Source organism: Arachis hypogaea, chromosome 16 (assembly GCF_003086295.3).
Source record: "Arachis hypogaea cultivar Tifrunner chromosome 16, arahy.Tifrunner.gnm2.J5K5, whole genome shotgun sequence".
In the NCBI taxonomy this organism is placed as follows: domain Eukaryota; kingdom Viridiplantae; phylum Streptophyta; class Magnoliopsida; order Fabales; family Fabaceae; genus Arachis; species Arachis hypogaea.
This window is the reverse complement of record NC_092051.1, coordinates 129660350-129672841: the sequence shown is the minus strand read 5'-3', so window position 1 is coordinate 129672841 and position 12492 is coordinate 129660350. Positions and strand designations below refer to the sequence as shown.

The 12492-nt window shown below is 35.4% G+C and overlaps 1 protein-coding gene and 1 non-coding gene across 5 annotated transcripts; one reads left to right on the top strand and one right to left on the bottom strand.

Annotated features, from left to right (window-relative positions):
* Window positions 1-586: 586 nt before the first annotated feature.
* On the bottom strand, window positions 587-11164 carry LOC112759082 (uncharacterized). Of its 4 annotated transcripts, none has more exons than XM_072221207.1 (4): window positions 10936-11164; window positions 10689-10848; window positions 5746-6740; window positions 587-1128 (listed from the first exon to the last, which is right to left on the bottom strand). In XM_072221207.1, the coding sequence occupies exons 3-4, from the start codon at window positions 6635-6637 to the stop codon at window positions 1055-1057; spliced, it is 966 nt and encodes a 321-aa protein (XP_072077308.1). In that variant the 5' UTR covers window positions 6638-6740; window positions 10689-10848; window positions 10936-11164; the 3' UTR covers window positions 587-1054. The 4 variants fall into 4 exon arrangements, 3 of the variants coding, with proteins under 3 accessions (XP_072077308.1, XP_072077307.1, XP_072077309.1); XM_072221208.1 differs by lacking the exon at window positions 587-1128 and adding an exon at window positions 4443-4636; XM_072221206.1 differs by having other exon boundaries at window positions 587-6740.
* On the top strand, window positions 6102-6208 carry LOC112761364 (small nucleolar RNA R71). The gene has a single exon (XR_003181762.1). It is a non-coding gene; the product is annotated as a small nucleolar RNA R71 (small nucleolar RNA).
* Window positions 11165-12492: the final 1328 nt, after the last annotated feature.

The window sequence follows — 12492 nt, the reverse complement described above, 5'->3', positions numbered from 1 at the left end:
TCGTACCAAGTAATACCTCAGGTGAGTGAGGGTTGATCCCACGAGGATTGAAGGACTAAGCAATAATGGTTGATTAATTTACTTAGTTAGGCAAATAGAAAATAGTGTTTGAGAGTTCAAAAAGCATTAAACAGAAGACAAGCAAATAAATAAGTTGGGAATAAATTATGGAGAAGGCAGTTAAGGCTTCAGAGTCATCTATTTTTCCGGATTGACTTTTCTTATTAATTTATTTTAATCAAGCAAGATTTAATTCATAGCAAACTATATGTGACCAGACCCTAATTCCTTAGACCTTTCTAGTCTCCTATAATTCTCATCAACTGCCAATTCCTTGGTCAATTAATTCCAATCAGAGGGTAAAGTTTAATCCTAGTTTATGTGCCACAGAAACTCTAATTACCCAAATATAAAAGGATTATATGTCACGTATCCCATTAAATCCAGATAATTAGAATTTAGGAGAAATTGTTTTCAAGCTGTTGTTCAAGTAAAGAGCTTTTCCAAGTTATACAAGAACTCAATTAGAAAGAGGGTCATACTTCCGTTCCACCCAAATTCATAAGATAAATAACGAAAACAATTCTTGAATTATAAATCAGTACATGAATTAAAATAAAAAAAATAATAGAATCAATCCATACAAATAGACAGAGCTCCTAACCTTAACAGTGGAGGTTTAGTTGCTCATGGCAAGGGAGAAAAATAAGGATTCTGATAAAATGTATTTTGGTAGAGGTGGAATGGACTCCCCAGAAGGGAAGTTTCTTTTCCCTTTTATATCTAATTCTAATTAATTTAAAATCTATTTTATAAAACTAAAATAATATATTTTCCTATTTTAAAATAAAAATAAAGTCTAAATCAGAATTAATAGGAATTAGCGTTTTCTGCACTTCGCGCTTGTCACGCGTACGCGTCAGGTACGCGCACGCGTCGCCATAGAAAGCTCCAAATCACGCGTATGCGTCAGGCACGCGCACACATCACTACTCACTGTCATCTCCTTTAATTCTTGTGCTGATTCCATTTTTGCAAGCTTCCTCTTCATCCTCTAAGCCATTCCTGCTCGACATAGACTTCTTCTCTTTTTCTGCGGAAGCTCCATCAAATCCAACCAAATGCTACCTATAATAAACAGAATTGCACAAGACTCAAAGTGGCATCCATAGTGGCTAAAAGATAATTAATTCTTGATAAAACTTAACAAATTAAATGCAAATTCACTAGAAAAAGATAGGAAAGATGCTCACGCATCACAACACCAAACTTGAATTGTTGCTTGTCCTCAAGCAACCAAACTAATATAGGCTTAGGATATGAATTTTCTTGAGAATGAGAGTTCGATTAAGCTCATGTCTCTTCTTATAGTGGGGTTTACTCATTGTAACTCTAAACAGTTTTGGCATCTCACTCTCCTTTGAATCAGAGGGATGTCAGTGTCCTTTGGAATTAGAATCCGGATCATATTATGGATTCTCTGATCTTTTGTAACTCAATTTAACCCTTGAACACAACAATTTTTCTTTGATTCTCTTTTCTTTGGTGCTTTGCACCTTGAGCCTAGCCGTGACTTTAAATATTTTGTCTCAAGCTTCACTTGACACAGAAACACCACAAGCACTTAACTGGGGAACTCTTTTGAAGTTCTAATTTTTCTTTCAGCTACTCCCAAACAGTGGTGCTCAAAGCCTTTGGCATACTCTACTAATTGCAATTGATCTCGACTCTAAATGTTTTGTCTCAAGAATTACTTGACACAAGAACACCACAAGCATATGACTAGGGAAACAACTCTTTGAGCTTTTAATCATGTTTGACCTCCTTAGTCATTGATGCTCAGAGTCTTGGACCTTGCTTTTATAAATATATATATATATATATATATATATTTCTTTACTGTTTCTTTTGCTTCAAGGATTAAATTTTTGTTTATTTCAGAGAAGTCATAATAATTCTCTAAATCCCTGTTCTTTGTACATCAACATTCTTTTATTCAAATTTAAATATGCACTGTTCATGTCATGCATTCAAAATCACAGAGAACACCATCACATTTTATTAAATGAGACTAAAAATAAAAATTAAACTCAATTTCTCATGCATTACATCTCCTTTTCTTCGTTCTTTTTGATTTCAAGATCAGTGGGCAATACATGAGACACCTTTCAACATTAAAGCAATTAACAGAAAATTTCAAAATAACAGAACTAAACTCGAACCTAGGAATCTAACTAATAAAGGATCATGCAATAAACAAAGCAAAATAGCAGAAAGCCGGAATATGACATAGTAAGAGCGGGAAGGAATATAGAATGAAAAGAACTCAACCACCTCAGTTATGTTGGTGGCCATCTCATTCCTCCGGCTATGCTCCTTAGTGAAGATGATTTGCCTCCCTTTGGTCCCGTAGAAAAGCCATAAGCGAAGCGACAACACCAAACTTAAAGGTTTGCTTGTCCTCAAGCAAAGAATAACTGAAAACAGAGAGGGACATAAAAAAAATAGTATGATGAAAGAAGAATTAAAGGATAAAAGAACAAGAGAGAATTAGGATTGGGGGGGTGGATGATTTGAAATCAGGCGCTGAGGGGTTTAATTTGGGCGTCGCATGCGACACGTACGCGTCTGGGATGCGTACGCGTGGATGGCCAGGATTGAAAAACGACGCGCACGCGTCAGGGACGTGTATGCGTGATGGGACTTGTGCTTCCAGCACCATTCCAGCCCCACACCATCATAACTCTCTGGCCATGCACCCATTTACGCCGTTTTTCAGGGTCACGCGTACGCGTCAGGGACGCGCACGCGTGGGTGGCGAAAAGCGCAAACGACGCGCGCGCGTCAGGGACACGTACGTATGATGCGGCTTGTGCTCACAGCACCATTCCAGCCCCACACCATCATAACTCTCTGTCCAATTTTATTTTTCATGCACACACATATGACGCGTACGCGTCAGTGATTCTTGCGCGTCGTGTGCTCGTTTTTTTTTTTTTTGTGTCGCCTGAAGTGTTCGGTTCCTGTTATAAAATAGCTGCATGATAAAAAAAAACAGTAAAAACTCAATAAAAATCAAATAAGTAAGAAAACTATTGCTACGAAAAATAACTAAGGATACGAAGTTATCGGGTTGCCTCCCGACAAGCGCTTCTTTACCGTCACTAGCTTGACGGTCAGCTCCTCTAAGGAGGAGGATCGTAGGGGCTCAGCTCTTCACCCCTTACTTTGAACTTCTTTCCCGTGTCTCCATAAATTAGCTCAATATGCTCCAGAGAGAAGATTATGTTTGCTGTATAAATCCATACTGGATTCCTAGTCAACACCACCTTCATTCTTGGGGAGAAACCTTCAGTAGGGATCTTTTTGTTTCTTCATCCCCTGGGTATTTTCTTCTTTTGGGGAACCTCCTCCTTGGTGGATGATGCATTCCCGACACCAAACTTAGGTTTGATATCAGGAGGAATTTTATTGATTGTCATCAAAGGAGGTTTGAGCTGCAGATTCTGCTGTCCGTCATCAGGGGGTTCTTGAAGGTTTGGATCAATAAGCTCAGTTTGCATGCACCTCTCTTCTTTACCTGCTGAATGTATATCTTTGAAGACATGAAAGACCAGTTGCTCATTATGCACTCTGAGCACTAATTCACCTACTTCTACATCAATTAGAGCTCTCCCAGTGGCTAGGAAAGGTCTTCCTAGGATTATAGAGGCATTCTCATCCTCCCCTGTGTCAAGAATCACAAAATCTGCTGGGAGGAAGAACTTACCCACTTTAACCAAGATATTCTCCACTAATCCGTATGCAGGCTTCATAAATTTGTCTGCCATCTGTAATGCTATCCTTGTGGGTTGTGCCTCTTGGATTTTTAACTTCTTCATCACAGACAAGGGCATTAAGTTGATGCTTGCTCCAAGATCACATAATACTTTCTCAAAGGTTGTGCTCCCAATGGTGCATGGGATTCGGAAGCTCCCTGGATCTGGCATCTTCCTTAGCAAGTTATTCTGAATGATGGCACTGCATTCTTTAATCAGGACCACTGTCTCATCTCCCTTTAAAGGCTTCTTCTTTGACAACAACTACTTCATGAACTTGACATAGAGAGGCATTTGCTCCAAAACTTTAGCAAAAGGAATATTGATTTGCAACTTTCTGAAGACTTCCAAGAACATTGAAAACTGCATGTCCTTGGTCTCCTTTTGAAGTCTCTGAGGATATGGCATTTTACGCTTGTACTCAGGAGTCTTTGGCAATGTAGGATAAGTGTCAAGAGATTCTGGGAATGGGTTGTCTGCACGCTTTGGAGGGACGTGCTCTACTTCTTCCTTCTTCTCATCTGAAGCTTCTTTTTTAACTAACTCTTCATTGACCTTGGTTTCAGAGCCAGCTACTTTACCACTTCTCAATTGAATAACCTTGCAATCTTCTTTTTCAACTGGCTCCTCATTAACTTGTACTTCTGTACTTACCACTTGTCCACTTATCAATGTGATAGCCTTGTATTCCTCTCTTGGATTTGGAATTGTGTTACCGGGAAGCATAGTTATCAGAACCGAACTGGTGATCGAACCGGTCAGGTTACTGGGTCATTGGTTCAACCGGTGGATCACTGGTTGAACCGATTGATCCGGTCCTATATAAATAAAAAACAAAATATAGTCAAAAATTTATAATTAAAAATTTAAAATACATATTTTTACTAATATTTTAAAAATATCTAGCTATTCTAAACAATATAGAACAGAAACAATAAGTATTTTATTAATTTTACTCTATCATAAATTTTTTTATTTTATTTTTATATTAAAATAACTATTATTTCGAATTTTAATAATTTATTAATTAGCTTATATCTATTATATTATTATATACTACAAGTATTTATTGAAAAATAATATTAATAGATATTATATAATTATGAAAAGAAAATAATAAGTGACTTTATAATTACTATTAAATAAAAATAAAATTAATTTAAGAATGAGTGAACTTATAATTAAAATTAAAATAATTTAAATAGAAATAAATTATTTGCTTAAAGATATCAATATATATTTTAATTTGTATATATATTGGTAACAAGCAAGTTGGCCTGGTGGTTAATGCCACTGTCCATAACCTTGAGGGAGGAGGTTTGAACCCCAGCTATTTCATTTTAAAAAAATTTTGAAATTGAAACGGTTCGGTCGGACCGGTCTTCATCGAGTTTGACCGGTTTCTATCGGTTCACTACGGGTTTGACCGATTTGCACCGGTTTCTTATCTTGTGCGGTCCAATTATCGGACCGGACCCGTAGAGAGTCCGGTTCATCGGTTTTTTGGTCGAACCGGCTGGTCGCCGGGAAGGCTATTAGTGGTCCTCTGATCAATTTCATTAACTTTTGTGGCTAGTTGACCCATCTGAATCTCCAAGTTCTTGATGGATGCTCTGGTTTCCTGTCTGAAACTTGTCAATATTGCTTCCAAATCATTGTTCTGCTGGGCTGAGAAGTTGGTTGCTGAGATGACTGAAACTGGTGGTTATTAAAATTTTTCTGTTGAAAACCACCCTGAGAATTATTATTAAATTCTGTTGCCTCTGAGGTTGCTCTCTCTACCCAAAATTTGGGTGATTTCTACACCTCTGATTGTAGGTCTGAGAATACGGATCATTATTGGGGTTTCTAGGAGCACTCCCCATGTAATTAACCTGTTCAGAAGAGGATTGAGCATAACCATAATTATCATTTTGCACAAAATTACCTATCATGTCATAAGAGACCTCTTGAGGTAGATTTTGGGTGTTGATAGTTGAGACTTGCATGCCACCCATCTGCTGAGTAAGTAAATTTATTTGCTGAGACATAAGCTTGTTCTGAGCAAGAATAGCATTAACAGCTTCCATTTTCAACACACCTCTCTTCTGAGAAGTCTCTGAGTTCACAGGATTCCTATTAGATGAGTATAAATATTGGTTGCTAGCAACCAATTCAATCAGCTCAATAGTATCCTCCGGTGTCTTCTTCTTGTGCAATGAACCACCTGCAGAATTATCTAAGCACATCTTGGACATTTCACCCAAGCCTTCATAAAAGATATCTAGTTGGGTCCATTTGGAGAACATGTCCGGAGGGCATTGCCTAGTCAGTAGCTTGTACCTCTCCCAAGCTTCATAAAGGGTTTCACCATCCTTCTGCCTGAAGGTCTGAACCTCCACCCTAAGCTTAGTCAGCTTCTTTGGTGGGAAAAATTTAGTAAGAAACTCAGTAACAACCTTGTCCCAAGTATCCAAACTCTCCTTGGGTCGGAAATCTAGCCATAGCTTTGTTCCATCTCTCAGAGCAAACGGAAAGAGCATGAGTTTGTACACCTCTGGGTTCACTCCATTTGTCTTCATAGTATCACAAATCTGCAGAAAATTAGAAATAAATTGATTTGGGTCTTCGTGGGGAAGACCATGATACTGGCAGTTTTGTTGCACCAGGGTGACTAATTGTGGCTTCATCTCAAAGTTGTTCGCAGCTATAGGAGGTACCACAATGCTTTTTCCATAAAGATCTGCAGTAGGAGCAGAGTAAGAGCCAAGCATTCTCCTTTGTTGATCATCCCCATTCGGATTTGCCACATTGGCATTAACAGCATTGTTAGGATCCATAGTGGATTCTGCAGCCTTGTAAAGTCTTGCTTGTTGCAAACGTCGCCTGAGAGTCCTTTCAGGTTCAGGATCAAAGTCTAAGAGATGTTCCTTGTCTCTGTTCCTGCGCATAAACAAACAGAAGACAAGAAAAGATGAGATTCTCTACGTCAGAGTGCAGAGAAGTCCCTGTGAGGTAACCTGTGTAAAATAATAAAATAAAAATACTAAATAAAATAAATAAATAAATTTCAAAAATGATAACTGAAATCAGACAGAAAATTTCGAAAATTAACAGGGAAAATAAACAAGCAAAGTAAAATAAAATTAACTAGGTGACACCAAACTTAATTTCAGAAATTAAAGAAAAATATTAGTGCTATTTATTTCTTTTAATTTTTATTTTGAAAATACTAAGCAAAAATTAAAAAAATTAAAGCTAACACGCCTAATCTAAGCAATCAAACAACTGATAGTTGTTAATCATAATCAATCCCCGGCAACGGCGCCAAAAATTTGGTGCGGAATTTATAACCCACAAACTAACCGGAAAGTGCACCGGGTCGTACCAAGTAATACCTCAGGTGAGTGAGAGTCGATCCCACGAGGATTGAAGGACTAAGCAACAATGGTTGATTAATTTACTTATTTAGGCAAACAGAAAATAGTGTTTGAGAGTTCAAAAAGCATTAAACAGAAGACTGGCAAATAAATAAGTTGGGAATAAATTATGGAGAAGGTAGTTAAGGATTTAGAGTTATCTATTTTCTGGATTGACTTTTCTTATTAATTTATTTTAATCATGCAAGATTTAATTCATGGCAAACTATATGTGACCAGACCCTAATTTCTTAGACCTTTCTAGTCTCCTCTAATTCTCATCAACTGCCAATTCCTTGATCAATTAATTCCAATTAGAAGGTGAAGTTTAATCCTAGTTTATGTGCCACAGAAACTCTAATTACTCAAATATAAAAGGATTATATGTCACGTATCCTGTTAAATCCAGATAATTAGAATTTAGGAGAAATTATTTTCAAGCTGTTGTTCAAGTAAAGAGCTTTTTCAAGTTATACAAGAACTCAATTAGAAAGAGGGTCATACTTCCGTTCCACCCAAATTCATAAGATAAATAACGAAAACAATTCTTGAATTATAAATCAGTACATGAATTAAAATAAAGAAAACAATAGAATCAATCCATACAAATAGATAGAGCTCCTAACCTTAACAGTGGAGGTTTAGTTGCTCATGGCAAGGGGAAAAAATAAGGATTCTGATAAAATGTATTTTGGTAGAGGTGGAATGGACTCCCCAGAAGGAAAATTTCTTTTTCCTTTTATATCTAATCCTAATTAATTTAAAATCTATTTTCTAAAACTAAATAATATCTTTTTCTATTTTAAAATAAAAATAAAGTTTAAATCAGAATTAATAGGAATCAGCGTTTTCTGCACTTCGTGCTTGTCACGCGTACGCATCGATGGTTTTCTTCGCGTGTCACACGTAAGCATCTGGTACGTGCACGCGTCGCTGTGCAACTTCGCTTTTCACGCGTACGCGTCAGGTACGCGCACGCGTCGCTGTGCAACTTCGCTTTTCACGCGTACGCGTCAGGTACGTGCACGCGTCGTCATGGAAAGCTCCAAATCACGCGTACACGTTAGGCACGCGCACGCGTCGCTCCTCGTTGTCATCTCCTTTAATTCTTGTGCTGATTCCATTTTTGCAAGCTTCCTCTTCATCCTCTAAGCCATTCCTACTCTATATAGACTTCTTCTCTTTTTCTGCGGAGGCTCCATCAAATCCAACAACATGCTACCTATAATAAACAGATTTGCACAAGACTCAAAGTGGCATCCATAGTGGCTAAAAGATTTAGTTGCTCATGGCAAGGGAGAAAAATAAGGATTCTGATAAAATATATTTTGGTAGAGGTGGAATGGACTCCCCAGAAGGAAAGTTTCTTTTTCCTTTTATATCTAATCATAATTAATGTAAAATCTATTTTCTAAAACTAAAATAATATCTTTTCTATTTTAAAATAAAAATAAAGTTTAAATCAGAATTAATAGGAATCAGCATTTTCTGCACTTCGCGCTTGTCACGCGTACGCGTCGATGGTCTTCTTCGCGTCGCTGTGCAACTTCGCTTTTCACGCGTACGCGTCAGGTACGCGCACGCGTTGCCATGGAAAGCTCCAAATCACGCGTACGTGTCAGGCACGCGCACGCGTCATTCCTCGCTGTCATCTCCTTTAATTCTTGTGCTGATTCCATTTTTGCAAGCTTCCTCTTCATCCTCTAAGCCATTCCTGCTCTATATAGACTTCTTCTCTTTTTCTGTGGAGGCTCCATCAAATCCAACCACATGCTACCTATAATAAACAGATTTGCACAAGACTCAAAGTGGCATCCATAGTGGCTAAAAGATAATTAATTCTTGATAAAACTTAACAAATTAAATGTAAATTCACTAGAAAAAGATAGGAAAGATGCTCACGCATCAGTTCTTAGTAAGGTCTGGGTTACAGGTTAGGTTCGTTAATTCTTTGTTGTTTAACAGACAAATAGCAGAATACAAAAAAAGAGTAGACAAACAGAGAATACAGAAAAATATCACATAGAAAGAGAATACAAAGAACATAACATTCACACAGAATACAAATAGAAGAATATGCACAAACAAAGATGATACATGTCTATCCTATGGAGGCCACGAGCTCATGTGCCGGTTGACTACCTACAACCCAACATTACCTAGGAATAAGTCCTAAATATGGCTTTCTCATTGCATCACTTGCATACCAATCGTATGGTCGAAGCCTCATCAGTTAACTTTAAGTCGAATGGCCGAAACCACATCTGTTGACTTTAATATGCGTACCCCTAGAAAACAGTTCTCAGTTGTAGGCATTCCCACAATACATTTTAAATTTTCCCTTTTGTAAACCTTTTTCAGTTTCTTTCTCTGTTTATCTTCCTTATCCACTCCTTTCAGTTACTAATTCTCATTCTCTTTTTTTATATTTATTAGATGACTTTGTCCTTTTCTTTGTTCTCTTTTAATTTTTTAATTAATCTTTATACTCTTCTCTTATCTCACTTTTGGTTTTTTATGAAGAGAACCTCTAGATTATGGATTTCAAACAGTCTTTCTAAAACTTTTTAAAAAATTATTATTTTGTCTTCTATTATTATATTATCATTATTAGTATTTTAATATTATCAATAAAATAATATTATATAATATTTTATTACTAAAACTCGTTTAATATTATTTTATCTTTAAAGTTTTATAAATTGCAGTTTGATCCTAGAATTTTTATCTACTTATATTTTAATCTTAAATTTTTTTATATTTATATTTTTGTCCTAACATTTTTATATAATTATCAAAATAGCCCTGTATTTTTTTATAATGACTAAAATATTCCTATATATTTTATGAATTTTTATTTTTTCTTTAAATTTTTATTTAATATCCAAAATATCCCTAAACTTTTGAAATTACTATTTTAATTTCAATCTTTTATTTATTTACTATTGTATCCCTAAAATAAATCATGTTGCTGTTCTTACTTGATTAAAGACCGAATTTGTAACTATGATTCTTCATGATTTTTACCTTGATTCTTAATACATTTTTCAAGCTTTTCGGTAACCAATTTTTGTCATTTTCTTAACACCAACTCCATCCACCAAACCTTCATAAAAAACACATTAAACAAGCTTGAAACGAGCTCCATGAAGCACGGTTTCCCAGCAGCCATGGATCTTCATGAATCCAATGATTTGTAATAAGCTTGTTTCCCATATAAAAACATGATTAAAACATCACATAATCACTCAATTTCAAGTATCAAACAATCATATAATAATCGAGCATCAAGAACACAATTAATTTATAATTAATTTATCAAACTTTACCTCTTTAAAACAGCTCCAAAAATCGGTTTCTCTAGGTGATTTCTATCTCACTTTCTTCCAAATTTTCAATCAAAAACAACTTTTAATTAAAAAATACCATGAAGGCTGAACCTTCATCAAGAATTCAAGAAGAGTTTACTCACCTTTCTCAAGCTGAAATTGATGGTTTTTTGCTCCATAAGACTTTTAGATATGATTTCGCCACCAAGAACAACAATAACATCAAGTTTTTTCCATGGTTTCTCATGGCCGAAACTTCAAGGAAGGAGAACAGCCAAAATACTTCATCATACCTTATAAAATCTGGTATGAAAATAAAGAGGAAGATGAGAAGAACACTTTAATCGGTTTAGATTTTTTGTGGAAATTTTAGAGCTCAAGAAATCGAACCTTAAAGCTTGGAGGATCCATAGAGTTTCTAGCTTTTTTTCTCAGGAGTTCTAGACCAAGGAAGAAGGAGAAATGAAGCTGGTGGTGTCACTTTGGGGGAGGGGGTCATGGCTTTTGGAGCTTAGTCACCAAGAAATTAAGTTAAAATATTTTTTAGGATAGAATGACTAAAGTTAGATGTATTAAAACACAAGTAATTACACTCTTAGAGATAAATAAGAAGAAATATGTGGCTGAAAACTTGTGGACCATGGGAGTTATAAGGTGATTTATCCAAAAATTAATAATAAAATATTATTCGGGAGATAATTACTAAAGTTAGGTGTATTAGATCACTAGTAATTACACTCCTAGAGATAAATATATGAGCTACTAGTATAAATGATACTAGTAACATGATTATCTTGGAGATAAAAGATCTATGATAATACATTAGCATAGTTAAGTTCATCGGCGAGTGCCGGCAATATATCGTGCTAGTAGATTTTGGACAGGTTAAAATAATATTATAAAAAACATTATTTATTTTCCTGCATATTAGAAATTGGCTTGTTAAACAGAATCTAACCATGTCATTCGAATTTTCGAAATTTCCAGGCAAAGCTGGCTCTAAAACGTAGTTTTTCACTAGTTTGATAACTGTTGATATGGTGAGGTGCTTGATGATACAGTAGAGGTGCCTACTTCACTAAACTTTCGAAAAAATTATATTTCTTTAGAAAAATGCATCGTTTCTCTGAAAACTAGGTTATTACATATAAAATAGCTTGTTATACATGTAAATAGAAGCTATAATATGTTGCAAATTTATGTATGGGAGATAACACTACAAGAAAACACCTATTCAGGTACACTTGAAAAGTGTAGCCAAAAATAAAAAAAATTATGCTTTAGGTAAAGGTTATGCTTTTTAGGCTTTGTGTAAGACCCATAACTTTTGAAAAGTCTTATTATCATCAAGTTTCAAATCTTATAGTTATTTATAGGCTTAATTTCAGAAATTATTTTATTAAAGATAATTAAGGCAAGTTTTGATTTATTGAATTTGAGATGAGTTATGATTATTATCCAATTTTATAATTATTGGATTATTTTCTATATTTAAAGTATAAAGTTGATAGTTATGAAATAATAAGAATTTTATGTGATTTGAACTAAGTAATTAATATTTTAAATATTAATACTGCTATTTTGGAAAATGAAGAAATTAAGTATATTATTTCTAATTATTTGGTTGGGACATTTTATTGAAAATAATTTGTAAAATTGATGAGTAAATAGTATTTCTATACATTAATTTTGTTGGATTAAAATTTATTCCTAATTACTATGTTACCCCTACTTTTATTTGAAATTACAAAAGTACTCCTAACCCTAAGTTTCAAAAATGAAGCCCTAGCCCCCCAAACCCAAGCAGCCGCAGTTGCTACCCTCTCTACTCTAAACACACACACACCCAGCCACCAGAAGAGGGAAAGAACGAAACAGAAAGGGAAGTGGGGTGAGGGACACACAGAGAAGGAAGGAAGGAAGAGAGGAGGGAGGAGCGTCGCCGGC

Bases quoted from the DNA above. Each gene is read 5' to 3' on its own strand.
- LOC112759082 (XM_072221206.1), bottom strand. From the start codon at position 6,637: ATGGATCCTAACAATGCTGTTAATGCCAATGTGGCAAATCCGAATGGG.